Source organism: Podarcis raffonei, chromosome 4 (assembly GCF_027172205.1).
Source record: "Podarcis raffonei isolate rPodRaf1 chromosome 4, rPodRaf1.pri, whole genome shotgun sequence".
NCBI lineage: Eukaryota > Metazoa > Chordata > Lepidosauria > Squamata > Lacertidae > Podarcis > Podarcis raffonei.
In genome coordinates this window covers 860,290-876,152 of record NC_070605.1, presented here as the reverse complement: position 1 = coordinate 876,152, position 15,863 = coordinate 860,290, and the positions used below count along the sequence as shown (strand labels likewise).

The following is a 15,863-nucleotide window of genomic DNA, read 5'->3' as shown; positions in this document are numbered from 1 at the left end:
CACCCAAGCAGGAAAGGACTGGGGAGGGAGGGGCCTTGGCTCTGGAGGACCTGCCCCCCTTGCTTCCTGGCCACTCTAGGAAGGCAGCTCGGTTCCCTTTAACCCTTGCAATGCCAAGCCCACCCACGCCTGTAGCCAGGCAGAACCTCAGAGTTCCATGATTTTCTGCTATTTGCGATGGCTGTAGAGGGCCAGCTGCCCCCCTGGCGAGGCCACTGCCCGGCTCTCCTCTTGGCTGGGCCCTGAGCACCTCCCTGCCTTGGCCTGCAGCCCCATCTTCTCGCAGTCGTCGCGCTGCTGGCTTCCTTCCCCTCGGCTGCCCCGCCTAGGCGAGCCCGGAGGAGGAGGAAGAGCAGCTCGCCTTCCTCACAGCAGCCTGCCAGCGGAGACACGCGCCGCCTTTCTCGGGCTATTTCGGAGCGCTTTGGCCAAAGCTGCCTCTCAACTGCCGGATCAGCGGAAGCAGCCGCCTCCTCGCCCTCCCAGCCAATAGGCAGCCGAGCTTCCCGCAGTCCGCAGTCGCCTGCCCAATCAGCAGACACGCCCGTCCCGCCCAAAAGCAGGGAGAATTCAGCGGGAGCCAGAAAAGGTCCTCTCACACACGGGAAAGCAGATGGTTGACCTGAAGGTCTCAGGATTAAACGCGGTTCTGCAGGCACAGCTTCCCTCCAATTCAGTTGCTGCACTTCAGGGAGATGTTCAGGTTTCCAGAATAGATGGTGAGAGGCTGAACTCTCTTTCTGCTGCTTCTCTCTCATCCCCTCCCTTAGTTATGAGAGGTCTTTCCGTGAGGTACTTTTGACACAGCCCAGCTTCCTTCACAGCGAGGGGCCACTTTTCCTCGGTTCCCCTGAGGTATTTTCCTTTGTATGCCAGACCCAGGGGATCCTCTCAGCCCTTGCCACGGACTTGGGAATCTCCTTTTCCTAGCAGATCTCTCTCCTCCTGACTGGAAGGAGACCCCAGAAGAAGAGGAGAGTCTTCCCACAGCTTCTCCCTCCAGCTTCGCTCCCATCTGAATACTCCCTTCAGACCCTCAACATGGTCTCCCCATCTCAGCTGTGAGGCTCCTTCCTCTGGCTCCATAGATATTCTCCTCAGAGCGGATGATCCACTCAGATCAGAGCCACTTCTCCCTCCCTCCACCCTCTCCTCATCCCCAACTTCTCTCAACCTTCCCTCTCTCCCATCTCAAATCCAGCCCTTTCTAAAAATCCCCTCAGAAACGGCCCTCTTTATTTTCCCTCCATCCCTCTCTTGTAGGGTAGCCAATCAGAGAGAGGCCCTGGCCCTCTGGTGGAGTTGTGAGGGACGTGGGTTGCCTTTACCTTTACACCCCAGACTGAGGGACGCAGGTGGCACTGTAGTCTAAACCACAGAGCCAATCAGAAGTTTGGTGGTTCGAACCCCCACGACGGGGTGAGCTCCCGTTGCTCAGTCCCTGCTCCTGCCAACCTAGCAGTTCGAAAGCACGTCAAAGTGCAAGTAGATAAATAGGTACCGCTCCGGCGGGAAGGTAAACGGCGTTTCCGTGTGCTGCTCTGGTTTGCCAGAAGCGGCTTAGTCATGCTGGCCACATGACCCGGAAGCTGTATGCCGGCTCCCTCGGCCAGTAAAGCAAGACGAGCGCCGCAACCCCAGAGTCGGCCACAACTGGACCTTACAGTCAGGGCTCCCTTTACCTTTTACACCCCAGACTCTGCTCTGGCTATGCTGTCCGTCCCAGCAACCAACTGCCCCAGCAGGCCTTGCAATCTCCCCACTGCTTGAGCTCCCCCCCAAAGGGTGAAATATACTCGGAGTATTGATTTCATGCTCTTTATTTCAGCTCCTAGTATACAGTGAATGAATTTTCCCCCCAAACCTCTGGCTATATATACATTATTTATACAATGGGTCCCACATAATTGGCTGATTCATGTCCCCTCCTAGAGCCTGAATGGACTGTTCCTACAGGCCAATCAGGTTGCTGCCTTCTGGATCCTACCTGCATATTGTTCTAGGATCCAAGCTCAGTACATATAGGTTGTTTGCATTCATTGTCCTCAATGTACGCTGGTTGCCTACGTCTAAGTTGATGCCTGGGGTGTTCCTCGGTTGGGGGTTCTGGCTCTGGCTCATGTTCCAGGGCTGCTGGATGCTCAGGGCCATTTGGTCTGGCACAGCCGGCCCACTCAGTCACAACTCTGGTTCCTGTGGCCGCTCGGCCTTGGCGGTCATCTCTGTGCAGAGTGGTTCTGCCTCCCCTGCCCACTCCTCCTGCTCTATGGGCCTCACCGCCCCGCTGCCCCCTTGGGACCCTTCTGTCCGGCCCTCCTCCCATTTTTCTCCCAGGAACGGTCGCTGTAGCTCACCGCAGTGGCGGTGTCAGCATTGCCCACCCCCTGCCCGTTAGCACCTCATAATACATGGGGCAAGTTACCCTGGTGACTGTGGCAGTTACCCATGACGGCCTGCCCTGAAATTCTTTGTGTACACTGGGTCCGGGGGTCCATGCTTCCCCCGCCGCTGCCTCGTCCTGAGCTCTGTTGGGGTGAAGGTGGTCAAGTCTTATTGTGAGGCGCTGGCCTTTAATCGTTCCGCTGGGCTCTGGCCGGTTGTTGTGCTGGGATTGCTGTGCTGAGCTAGAAGGAATGTGGTGAGGTGGTACTCCCAGCCCCCTTGCGTCATGCGGCAGAGAAGAAGATGAAGAGGAGTTTGGATTTGAAATCCTGCTTTATCACTCCCCTTCAGGAGTCTCAAAGTGGCTAACATTCTCCTTTCCCTTCCTCCCCCACAACAAACACTCTGTGAGGTGAGTGGGGCTGCGAGACTTCAGAGAAGTGTGACTGGCCCAAGGTCACCCAGCAGCTGCAGGTGGAGGAGCAGAGACGCAAACCCGATTCCCCAGATTACGAGTCTACCACTCTTAACCACTACACCACACTGGCTCTCGGTGGTCTCGGGTATCTTTGGTGCTCTGCACTGTGTGCTCTGCTTTGCTATTGGTGGTTGGGTGGAACGGTGGCAAGCAGACGTGGCGGGTGGCATTTTGCACTGTGAAAGTCTGGAACTCCTCTGACGTGAATGCAGTTCTGTTGTCTGAGACGAGGGTGTCAGGAAGCCCATGGGTCATGAACAGCCTACGTAGTACCCAGATGGCCACGGCCATAGAAATGGAACCATTCCAGGGTGACCTCCAGTCATTTGGTGTTGTAGTCCACCACTACGAAGGATGTTTTTCCCTGGAAGGGGCCAACGAAGTACATGTGCAGGCAGGACCATGGCTCTTGGGTGGACTCCCAGGACTGGATGGGGGCCCTCAGGGGATCCAGGTGGGACTCCTGGTAGGTCTGGCAGTATTTAAACCAGGCCTCTATCTGTCCGTTGATCCGGGGCCACTACACGTAACTCCTGGCAAGGGCCTTCATTCTCACTAACCCTGGGTGTCTCTCGTGTTTGGCTGTGAGGAACTTTTGGCAGAGTGGCTGGGGAACTGCCACCCTCCTCCCACATAAAAGCCCTGGGCTGTTACTGGGCCATGCCTGCCACACCCAGTCCAGGACCTGGGAGATGACCCTATCTTTCTTGGAGTGGCACGCTAATTCCTGCACCTGATTGGGACAATCGGGAAGCAGCTCCAGGTTCATGACCTCTTGCGCGGGCACTGGGTTGGGGTTGGTCTATGGTAGTGGTAGCCGGCTGAGGGCATCCACATAGCCCATCGCCTTCCTGGGCTGATGGACCATTGCATACTGGTAGCCGGCAAGGAAAATCAATGCGGGGGGACAGTACTTGGGGGGGGGGGTCTGCTTCTCAGGGACTAACAGGCCGAGCAGCGGCTTGTGGTCAGTCACCACAATAAAGGGCGTCCGCGCATGAAATCATGAAAACACTTTACTCCCTTCATGATTGCGAGACCCTCCTTGTCAATTTGCGAGTAGTTCTGCTCAGCTGCGGTGAGGATCTGGGAAAAGTACGCCACCAGCACTTCTCTCCCATCTGAAAGCTGGTGCCCCAGGATGGCGCCAATGCCATAGGGCGAGATGTTGCTTGCCAGCACCACCAGCAGCCTCTCGTCAAAGTGCCCCAGGACCGAGTTCAAGATGAGCAAGTCCTTGACTGCCTGGAATGTGGCCCCCTGGCACTGCCCCCACACCCACGAGGGCTGCTCGTCTAGGAGCCTGTGTAGGGGTTCCGCTACCGCCGCCTTATGAGAAGGGAAGGCGTGGTAAAAGTTCAATAGACCCAAGGCGGCCTGGAGTTCGGCCTTACCCTTAGGTGCCAGGGTGTCGCAAATGGCCTGCACCTTGTTCCCAGTCGGGTGGACCCCATCTGCATCCATCGTAAATCCCAGAAAGTCCACCTGGGGCACTCCTAGTAGACACTTTTCCTGCTTCATCTAGAGCCCAGCAGTCTGGAAACAGTGCAGGACAGTGCAGAGGCAGACCCTGAACTCCTTTGGCATGGGCCCAGCAATCAACACATCATTGAAGAAGAGAGTGACACCGGGAACCCCTTTGAGGAGAGAGTCCATTAGATTCTGGAAGATGCCTAGCGCCACGTTGATGCTGAATTGCTGTTGCTTGACCCAGAACGTGCCCCTGTGCTTTACAATCGTCTGTGCCTCAATGGTGGCCTCATCCACCAGCAACTGCTGACAGGATTGGGTCAAGTCCACCGGCACCAGGTACGTGTTGCAGCACCCCACTTGTCACTTTTCCCCAGGAAGGTGAGGAACCATGAAAGAGTACTGTTCAGGTTACGTCAGCAAAATCCACCTAACAGTTACCTTGTTCAGCCGACATTTTACCAGCTTCTTCACATAAATATCACAGGGGATTTTGTCAAAAGCCTTATTGAAATCAAGATGCACTATTTCCACAGCTGTCCCCTGATCAACAAAGATTTTAACTCCATCCAAAAGAAGGGGAGGAGAGATTTCTCTGGCTTGACTTGTTTTTGAGAAGGCCATGCTTTCGTCCTGTATGTTTATATTGTGAAATCTTCAGACGAAGGGCACATAAAATTTAAAAATGATTAGAAATAAGGATATTGACAAGCTGGAACATGTGCAAAGGAAGGCGGTTCATGCATTTAATTTGTATACCCCCCTACCCAGCAGTGCCAACTGAAATGAAATATTGGTGGGGGGATCAGGTAAGGCCCGCCTTGCACAATCAATCACATGATGCATGCGTGCCATTGGAATGGCAATGCCTATCAACTGGGTGGATGCCCCCTCAAATATTTTATTGGGGGGGCAAAGAACCCTTGGCCTCTAAAAGTTGGCTCCTAATCCCTACACCCCCAGGTCTAAGGACGGTTACGACATAAAAAGACAAAATAAAAACAAAAAATACACATCTGTAACCCCCCTCCCAACATTTTAAAAGGACATTAGATGTCAATCAGCCAAAGGTCTACTTAAAAAGGTGCATATTAGCCTGATGTCTAAAGCTATACTGAAGGGTTTTTCCAAACTATGTATGAATTCTCTGATGCCTAGTGAGATGGGAGCTCTGACTGAAGCTCTTTCCACATTCCACACACTGATAGGGTTTCTCCCCTGTATGAATTCTTTGATGGGAGATAAGAGTGAAGTTCTTCCTGAAGCTCTTTCCACATTCCAGACACTGATAGGGTTTCTCCCCTGTATGAATTATTTGATGGGAAGTGAGATTGGAGTTCTTATTGAAGCTCTTTCCACATTGCATACACTGATAGGGTTTCTCTCCCGTATGAATTCTTTGATGGAAAGTGAGACTGTGGCTGTGACTGAAGCTCTTTCCACATTCCACACACTGATGTGGTTTCTCCCCTGTATGAATTCTTTGATGCGCAGTGAGATGGGAGCTCTGACTGAAGCTCTTTCCACATTCCATGCACTGATAGGGTTTCTCCCCTGCATGAATTCTTTGATGGTAAGTGAGATCGGAGCTCTTCCTGAAGCTCTTTCCACATTCCACACACTGATAGGGTTTCTCACCTGTATGAATTCTTTGGTGAAAACTGAGACTGTGGCTCTGACTGAAGCTCTTTCCACATTCCACACACTGATAGGGTTTCTCCCCTGTATGAATTTTTTGATGGGAAATGAGATGGGAGCTCCTCCTGAAGTTCTTTCCACATTCCATGCACTGATAGGGTTTTTCCCCTGTATGAATTCTCTGATGCTTACTGAGAATGTCGCTGTGACTGAAGCTTTTTCCACATTCCACACACTGATAGGGTTTCTCACTTGTATGAATTCTTTGATGGGAAGTGAGATGGGAGCTCCTCCTGAAGCTCTTTCCACATTCCCCACACTGATAGGGTTTCTCCCCTCTATGAATTCTCTGATGGTAAGTGAGATGGGAGCTCTGACTGCAGCTGTCTCCACACTCCACATTTTGATGTGGCTTCTCCTTTATGGGGATTTTGTTGTGGTCACCCTTGTTCTCGATTTCCAATTCATCACAATCTGCAATGGACACAAAAAGGGATTAGAGCCTCAGGAAGAAATGGAGAAGAACTGAAGGGGGTTGGGTGTGTGTTCAATACCTTTTTTTGTTTGTCAGTAACCAACATATTTATTTTTAGATTCACATGGGTTGTTAAATGTGGCTTTGTTTGATCTACAGTGGTATAATAATAATAATAATAATAATAATAATAATAATAATAATAATTTATTATTTATACCCCACCCATCTGGCTGAGTTTCCCCAGCCACTCTGGGCGGCTCCCAATCAGTGTTAAAAACAGTACAGCGTTACATATTAAAAACTTCCCTGAACAGGGCTGCCTTAAGATGTCTTCTGAATGTCAGGAAATTATTTATCTCTTTGACATCTGGTACCTCTAGTTATGAACATATAGCACAAATGTTTGTTCAATTATCTGTATTCTATCAAAAATTACAGCCAAATAAGCAGAAAAAGGAAGCACAACTTGGTTAGGTTGACTTTTTTCAGTGTGTTATGTGATTGCTATCATGTTAGTTGGTTTTTTGTGTGTGTTCTTTTATTTAGTGAGTGTGTAAAACATAATAAAATTAAAGAAATGGCACAAAGAGTTGACTTGTCACCCAGATAGCGATGTAAAATAGTACTAGTAAGTGAACAAGACTACGGTTATGAAGAAATTAGAAGAAAGATTGGGGGAAACAACCAAAGCTGGCCTTTCTACATTTTTGAAGAGGTATAAGGAGCATCAGTCACTATAAAATCAGACTGGTAAAGGCAGGGAAAGGTGCACAACAGCAAGTGACAATCGAAGAATGGAGAGACTGTGCCTACGTGACAGAAGAAAATCATCTTCAAGCAGAGGCTTGACAACCATGTCAGGAGTGCTCTGATGGTGTTTCCTGCTTGGCAGGGGGTTGGACTCGATGGCCCTTGTGGTCTGTTCCAACTCTATGATTCTATCTGGGTGTCTTCAAGATGACATGGTGCAGTGTAATGTGAAGTTGAGCGCAAGGACTGGTTTAAATGCTAGAATTCTAAGGAAAAAGCCATTGTTATCTCTCAAGCCAAGGTTGGAAAGATTAAACTGGGCTAAAACCCATGGTCACTGGACAGCAGAAGAATGGGAAAGTGTTATTTGGAGTGATGAGACCCAAATCTCCTTGCTTGGTAGTGATGACATGTAATGCGTGAGGAGAAGAATCGGAGATTTACATCCTACTTGCATTACACCGACCGTGAAACACCCAGTGGTGTTAGTATTTTCATTCTCCCATTGCAGAGTCCTATGATCCTATATTTACATTCCTTGCTGTTGGGTGTATGGGAAGGGAAGTTAGGATGATTTTACTTCCTCTCTTTGTCCTTCTCTTTTGACTTAGAGGAGATGGCCCTGTTTCTGTTTTCTCTGCTGTAAATAAAATTCTCGATGCTACATTCCTGCACAGTTGGATATCGCTAAACTCTGCTAATGCATGCTCTCACCCCAGGGTGGGAGCCAAAGTGTCATACTGGACAGAGCCTGAAGGGTTGTTCCCATAGATAGTGTGATAGATCTGGGGTTGTATGACAGAAAAAGATGTGGGCAGAATTTGCATCATTAATGGGAATGTAAATGACCAAAAGTGCATAAATGAAATACTTGAGCCCAAACTGAAGTGTTCTACATTTGATCTTTTCTCACATAATGAAGTGTTTATATATATTTATATAAATATTTAGTTAGTAAGAAGCAACCCAGCAATAAAGCCCAATTAATAGAGGCAACAATTCCATCTTGGTTTCACATTATTACAGCTGCTGAATGAAAAAACTTGGTTCACTCCATGGGAAGGCGTTGTAAGGCCAGAATTAAAGCTAAAGGTTAACAAACTAAGTATTAATTGACATGGTGAGAATTTCTGTAGATCTCATTTTTTCTATGTCTTTCATGTTTCGTATTTATGGCTGCTGTTCTAATACATACACTTTCATAAAAGTTATTGCATTGCATTCTTCATTAAATTATATTTCCATTGATATATAATTTTATGGTATTACTCCCAAAAAATTTGGTGTTTTGAGCCATCAAACCTCGGAAGTATACTTTTTGCAAGAGATTTCCACAATTTTGGCCACTACTATATGTTGTTTATTTTAAAGTTAATGTACTTTTTATGTGGGATCAGATTGTTATTATTAATGTTTCATGTTTATATATGTGTTAGAAGCCACCCAGAGTGGCTGGGGCAACCCAGTCAGATGGGCAGGGTATAAATAAAAATTATTACTATTACTATCACTGCTACTACTACCTGAGATTCAATAAGCCTAGCTCTTCTCTGGGATGGATTTTGTTTGGCCCAGTCATGGCATCCCCTCCATCGCCAATGTCAGGCGTCTCTTTGGTCAACCCAAGAAAACAAAAACAGAAAACCTGACAGAAGCTACTTATCTTTCCTAACAACTCTGAAGCTGACATTTAAGATGCCTGGGCAGTTCAGACCAGCCGAATCGTGGTATAAAAAGGCAGAACTGGAGGAAGATGGTTCACAGAAAAAACTGTAATTTCAAGGTTTATTGTGGGGGTGTTAGGTTCCCAGGTGTTGGAGGGGGCGCTGCTGAGCTCTGTGGAAATGTATGAGGTTTGTCACATAGAGGTATTTTTTGAATTTCCAGGCAGATAGGACGATCCCACAGGGAGCCTTACCAAGAGAGGCCACGATCCCACGATTCTCCTCCATGACGTCCTTATGCAGAGCTCTCTGGTCAGGATCCAGCAACGCCCACTCCTCATCCGTGAAACGAACAGCGACATCTTCAAAGCACACTGAAACCTAAAAGAAAAAGGGAAATGTCCTCCTCTGAGACAGCAGAAATATGATCTGCTACACAATGCTCTGTTTCCTTCCTCTTAATTGCTGCGTTGTTTCAATAGGATTGCTTTGCTGCACATTTCTATTATGGATGCCTATTTTGACGTTTTAATTGAATTATTTTATTCAGCTTTTAATTATGGGTATTCATCTTTGTGCAAATAGGTGGTTCTCTTCCTTGTGGTTTTCAAGTCATCCTGCCTACGCAGGGATTCCAGTTTCCCACATGGAAGGATCCCCTTTCTCCTCTCCTCATGTCCTGTTCTGAAGAGGATCCTTCCCAGTGCCCTACAGCCAAATTCCATGGGTTCAAGGGGGCATGCTCTTGGGGCTAGCTAAGTGAATCTTGGACACTATTTGTTCTCGTCTGTCCACTGCATAGAAGCCGATTCTAGCATTCAGCGATTAATCTAGAAATAAAAGAAGCCTAGTCTGGATGGCCATCTGTCTTGGGTGATCTAGCTGAGACTCCTGCAATGCAGGGGTGGGACTTGATGACCCTTGGGGTCCCTTTCAACTCTAGGATTCCATGAAAACTGCAACTACAGATGAATCCTACAGGTGACATTCAGAAGGCTGGTGTCACAGAGTTATCTGGGCAGGAAATCCCACAGTTCACAGCTGGAGTTAACTCTTAGCAAGAATACAATATTCACAGACTTGGCTGAGTTTCAGGCCGAATGAGAACAGCAGCTCATTCCCTGAGGGTCTGTCAGTTTGCACTGTCAATCAATTAATGGACTAGTTTTCTAGGTGGAAGTTTCTTTAGTGTGGAGAGATTTGAAAAGTGAGCTGATATAGGGCAAAGTTTGTTGATGTGGTCTGGTAAAGAAGTGCTCTGTTGAATATTCTGTTGGGAGAGATTTGCTATAAAGCGAGGTTTTCAGGTCTTGATTTATATGTTTGAGTGGAGTTTATATACTATTAGTAAGATAAGATAATAATAATAATAATAATATCTTTATTGTCATTGCCCCCTCTCGGGGACAACGAAATTACTTGACTGCTCCATAAAAACACTAGTTAAACAATACAGTATAGTACAGCAAGGAAGATTAGATGACTTTCAAAGTCCAGGCTTCCCATTCAGGGCCGAGATCGCTCTGGAGAAGAAGCTTCTTCTTAAGACGGCTCGTTCTTGTCTTCATCGTCCTGTATCTCCGTCCTGACGGCAGGAGCTCGAAGAGACAGTGACCAGGATGCGATGGATCTTTTACTATGTCCAGTGCCTTCCTATGGCACCTTGTGGCATAAATCTGCTCTAAGGTGGAGAGTGGGCAGCCAACAATGCTCTCTGCTGCCTTAACAACTCTGCACAGCCCCATCCTGTCCTGGGTAGTACAGCTTCCGTACCACACACATAAGCCATAAGTGAGCACGCTCTCAATGGCACAGTGATAGAAGGCAAGCAGCAGTTTCTGCGGAAGATGGTTTTTCCTTAGAATTCTCAAAAAGTACAGTCTCTGCTGCGCCTTCTTCACAAGCCCCCTTGTGTTGACACTCCAGGACAGATCCTCTTGTAATTCAATGCCCAAAAATCTGAACGTTGTTACCCTCTCCACACAGACCCCATCAATCAAAAGTGGCTGGACATTGCTCTTCTGTCTCCTGAAGTCCACCACAAGCTCCTTTGTCTTCCTTGTATTTATGAGCAAGTTGTTAGCTCTGCACCACTCTGTCAGCCGCTCCACCTCATCTCTATAATCCGTTTCGCCTTCCCTTTCAGGGATGAGCCCAATCATGGTTGTGTCATCTGCAAATTTGACAACCCTATTACTAGGGTGAGTAGCGACACAGTCGTACGTGTAGAGAATATAAAGGAGCGGACTGAGTACGCATCCCTGTGGTGTTCCTGTGTTAGTCTTAAGCATATTAGAGGTATAAGGGCCCAACCGAACCCTCTGGGGGCGGTCTGACAAAAAGTCCAATATCCACCCACAAAGTGATAACGGAAGCCCCAGATCTTCCAGTTTAGACATCAGACGCTGTGGTAGAATGGTATTAAATGCCGAGCTGAAATCTAAAAAAAGCAGTCTGGCATAACCCCCCCGCTGCTCCAAATGTGCAAGGACGGCATGGAGGGCAATCGCCACAGCGTCCTCTGTCGATCTTTTCGTTTTATAAGCAAATTGGAACGTGTCCAGTCCCTCTGGTAGGCAGGCAATGACATAATTTCGTATAAGGTTTATAAGATAGCTGTTTTGATGTGTGAGTTGTGTTTTTTCCCTAACTGTGTCAAGTTTCATAGGTAGCCTTTTGTTTTCTAATGTGAGGGACAACATTTAGTTTTCGGAGTCAGGATGTTGTTGTGCTGCTCACAGAAGCTTCTGGTAAGACTGTGTCGTCTGCTGGTGAACTGCAGGTCTACCAACCAAAGGCTAGGATTTATTCTTGTCGAAGGAAAGTGTACATGCAATGTTTTTCCAGAGGTGTTTTGCATATCAACACTTCCTGCACTTAATAAATGGAGGGATTGTCAGTCTGCATTTCTTAGTGGAGAAAGCATTGATCTGATATGTAGAGCTCTTTCCTATTCTAGTTGCCATATTTTTCGCTCTTTTGGACGCACCGGACCATAAGAGGGGGAGAATAGGAAAAAAATAATTTTTTTTCTTGTTCTTCCCCTCAAAAACAAGGTGCGTACATGGTGCGTTCAAGAGCAGGTTGGGGAACCTTGCCGCTGCCCCCCGAGCTTGTGGGGCTGGCGCTGGGGGGAAGCGCTGCTTTCCCCCACTGCCAGCCTCAAAGATCCCTGAAGCCTTTGGAGCGCAGCTGCACTCCAAAGGCTTGAGGCTTCGGGGACATCCTTTGTAGCCTCCGCAGGGCTGTGGGGTGCCTTCACCCCGCCGCCCTGCAGAGGCTTTGCGCAGCCATCCCGAAGCTGGAACAGTTAGACGAAGGGCAGCACAGCGCCCCGTCTTACTGTTTTGGCTTCGGGGACAGCAGGCTGTTATCCGCAAGCCTTGGGAGCCCGGCGGGAACTCCCACCAGGCTCTGAAGACTTGTGGAGAGCTGCCCGAAGCCTGGGGTGCACAGCGCCGCACTCCCCGGGCTTCAGGCTGCAGGCAGCTGTCCGCCGGGACCTCTCTCGCGCTCCAGGCTTCAGCGAAAGCCTGCATTCGCTCCATAGGACGCACACACTTTCCCCCTTCATTTTTGGAGGGGAAAAAGTGTGTCGTATAGAGCAAAAAATAAGGTAATTCAAGAGGGTTCCGGAAGCTTCTCTGCGAAAAAGAAACAGTCAGAAGGTTCGTAAGGTTTGGGTCATTCCTTCAGAGTACAGCTGGTTTAAAGAGGTTCTGTCAACTCTTCTGTCAAGGTCATGCTGACCCCCGGTGGCTCCTCCTTCTCCTGACTCACCTCTGCCTCCCGACCTCCCTCCTCCCACTCATCTCCTTCCTCTTCTGCCTCTGATTCTGCACTGCATTCTACCTCAGAGTCTCCCAGCTCACTAAGCCCTGTTACCCCTTCAGCTTCTGACGCCTCCTCTTCCCAGACTTCTCCCTCTTCTCCCTCTGACCGCTCATCCTTCCTCCACCTCCACTCCTTGGGCTCTGAGACGTCTTCCCTTCCTGGTTCCCCGGCTGCTTCCTCCCACCATTCCTCTGTGCCCAACCAGTCCATGACATTGCTCCATCCCTCAGCCTCTGTCCCCACAAGATAGCTTCCCCTGACCTGATCTGGTTCCACAGCCGCTGCTTCCCTTCTGCCCCCATGAAAAGGTGGGTAGGGAGGTCCTGCTGGCATCCTTCTGCCATCTGCAAGAGAGAAAAGTGCAGGTGGACATTTGTGCCCATTTCATATGTTAGTCGTGCAGAAATACATCTCTCCTCCTCTGGACCCTTGTTCCCAACTCCCCCCCAAAAAAAAAACCCTGATGAAAAGAACCCAGAGATTATACGGAAAACAGAATGAGACCAAATGGAGAAAAACCGCCTTCCTCCTTACCTGGTGGCCTCTCTCTGGTGTCCAACGAAGGCCTCTCTGCCTCACAGGAATCCAGGTCCATTTCTGCAAAACGATCATTTCCCTGAAAAAGAAACAAGGATTCAAAACAGAGAATGGGGAGAAATACTAGAATGGGAATTACAAAGTCAAAAACTGTAAGGGTGTGAAACCTTATTCCATGGATGCCTTCCCAGGAAAAGGAAGGGCCATCAGGAGAGCATTATGGGATGTTCTCCATCCTATTTGGAGCCCCTTGGGAGTATCCAGAGGAAAGTCTCTCTCACCTGCTTTCTCTCCTCTGCCTGACTCAGGAGGAAACCTTCGGCCAGGGCCACCGCCTGGGAACTGGTCTCCGCTCCACAGTCCCTCACCCAGCTCTCCATCTCCGGGGGAAGGACAGCCAGGAACTGCTCCAAGATCACCAGGTCCAGCATCTCAGCTTTCGTGTGCCTTTCCGGCTTCAGCCACTGGTGGCAAAAGTGGTAGAGTTGGCTGCAAACCTCTCGGGGTCCTTTGGCCTCCTGGAAGCAGAACTGCCTCAACTGCTGGCTCTGCACCTCTGAGCAGAGGGTGTCCTCCTCACCCAGGATCTTCTGCCCAGAGTTTTCCCAGAATCCCCCACTGCTCCCAGTTTGGATGGCATGGCCTCTTCCTGCTCCAGGGCCAGCTGAGTCTTGCTCATCCATCTATGCTATCAGGAAGTCTCTAAGAGATTGGAATGATAATAATAATAATAATAATAATAATAATAATAATAATAATAATTTATTATTTGTACCCTGCCCATCTGGCTGGGTTTCCCCAGCCACTCTGGGCGACTTCCATAGAAACCAAAAAACACTAAAATATCACACATTAAAAACTTCCCTGAACAGGGCTGCCTTAAGATGTCTTCTGAATGTCAGGTAGTTGTTTATCGCTTTGACATCTGATGGGAGGGCGTTCCACAAGGTGGGCGCCACTACCGAGAAGGCCCTCTGCCTGGTTCCCTGTAGCTTTGCTTCTCGCAATGAGGGAACCGCCAGAAGGCCCTCGGAGCTGGACCTCAGCGTCCGGGCAGAATGATGGGGGTGGAGACGCTCCTTCAGGTATACTGGACCGAGGCCGTTTAGGGCTTTAAAGGTCAACACCAGCACTTTGAATTGTGCTCGGAAACGTACTGGGAGCCAATGTAGGTCTTTCAAGACCGGCGTTATATGGTCTCGGCGGCCGCTCCCAGTCACCAGTCTAGCTGCCGCATTCTGGATTAGTTGTAGTTTCCGAGTCACTTTCAAAGGTAGCCCCACGTAGAGCGCATTGCAGTAGTCCAAGCGGGAGATAACCAGAGCATGCACCACTCTGGCGAGGCAGTCTGCGGGCAGGAAGGGTCTCAGCCTGCGTACCAGGTGGAGTTGGTAGACAGCTGCCCTGGATACAGAATTGACCTGCGCCTCCATGGATAGCTGTGAGTCCAAAATGACTCCCAGGCTGAGCACCTGGTCCTTCAGGGGCACAGTTACCCCATTCAGGACCAGGGTGTCCTCCACACCAGCCCACCCCCTGTCCCCCAAAACCAGTACTTCTGTCTTGTCAGGATTCAACTTCAATCCATTAGCCGCCATCCATCCTCCAACCGCCTCCAGACACTCACACAGGACCTTCACCGCCTTCACTGGTCCTGATTTGAAAGAGAGGTAGAGCTGGGTATCATCTGCATATTGATGGACACCCAGTCCAAACCCCCTGATAATCTCTCCCAGCGGCTTCATATAGATGTTAAAAAGCATGGGGGAGAGGACCGAACCCTGAGGCACCCCACAAGTGAGGGCCCAGGGATCTGAACACTCAACCCCCACCACCACTTTCTGAACACGGCCCAGGAGGAAGGAGCGGAACCACTGTATGACAGTGCCCCCAGCTCCCAGCCCCTCAAGACGGTCCAGAAGGATGTTATGGTCGATGGTATCAAACGCCGCTGAGAGATCCAGCAGAACTAGGAAACAACTCTCACCTTTGTCTCTAGCCCGCCGGAGATCATCAACCAGTGCGACCAAGGCAGTTTCAGTCCCATGGTGAGGCCTGAATCCCGATTGGAAGGGATCCACATGGTCCGCATCCTCCAGGCGTGCCTGGAGTTGTTCAGCAACCACGCACTCAATCACCTTGCCCAAGAATGGAAGATTTGAGACTGGGCGATAGTTGGCCAAATTGGCCGCATCTAAAGATGGTTTTTTAAGAAGCGGTTTAATAACCGCCTCTTTCCCTCACGGAGGGAAGCATTCACCACCCCACGAAGCCCATCGCCCAGCCCTTCCAGGCTAGCTTTTATAAGCCAGGATGGGCAAGGATCAAGGAGAGAGGTGGTTGGTTTCACGCGTCCAAGCAGCCTGTCCACATCCTCGGGGGTAACGGATTGAAATTGATTCCGTGCAACTTGACCAGACAGGGCTCTAGCACTCTCCTGCCCCAGCCCTGCTCCCACGGTGATGTCTAGCTCCTTCCGAATATGAGTGATTTTATCTGCAAAAAACTTTGCAAAATTGTTGCAGGAGATCTTGGGGTCTTTACCAGGCTCTGATGGCAAAGGTGGTTCTGTTAAATTGCCCCGGTGGTAAAGGAAGGAAGGAACCCTTTGGTCGTCTGCCAAGTTCTGCCT

The 15,863-nt window shown here is 49.3% G+C and overlaps 1 protein-coding gene and 1 long non-coding RNA gene across 9 annotated transcripts in view; one reads left to right on the top strand and one right to left on the bottom strand.

The window, feature by feature from the left end:
* Positions 1 to 3,863: 3,863 nt before the first annotated feature.
* The window catches only part of LOC128412063 (zinc finger protein 436-like), a 130,442-nt gene continuing 118,442 nt past the window's right edge, over positions 3,864 to 15,863 (bottom strand). For 4 of the 8 annotated variants that reach the window (XM_053384905.1, XM_053384906.1, XM_053384904.1 and 1 more), the window contains exons 3-6: positions 13,229 to 13,310; positions 12,956 to 13,038; positions 9,115 to 9,241; positions 3,864 to 6,442 (exon numbers count right to left, since the gene is read on the bottom strand). In XM_053384905.1, coding sequence (XP_053240880.1) covers positions 5,463 to 6,442; positions 9,115 to 9,241; positions 12,956 to 13,038; positions 13,229 to 13,310 — 1,272 coding nt within the window. In that variant the 3' untranslated portion in view covers positions 3,864 to 5,462. Of the gene's footprint in view, positions 6,443 to 9,114; positions 9,242 to 12,955; positions 13,039 to 13,228; positions 13,311 to 13,512; positions 13,934 to 15,863 lie in introns of all 8 variants that reach the window. The other 4 variants (XM_053384908.1, XM_053384907.1, XM_053384909.1 and 1 more) reach the window with 2 other exon arrangements.
* Positions 7,721 to 9,417, top strand: LOC128412196 (uncharacterized). The gene is made up of 2 exons (XR_008330030.1): positions 7,721 to 8,316; positions 9,084 to 9,417. It is a non-coding gene; the product is annotated as an uncharacterized LOC128412196 (long non-coding RNA).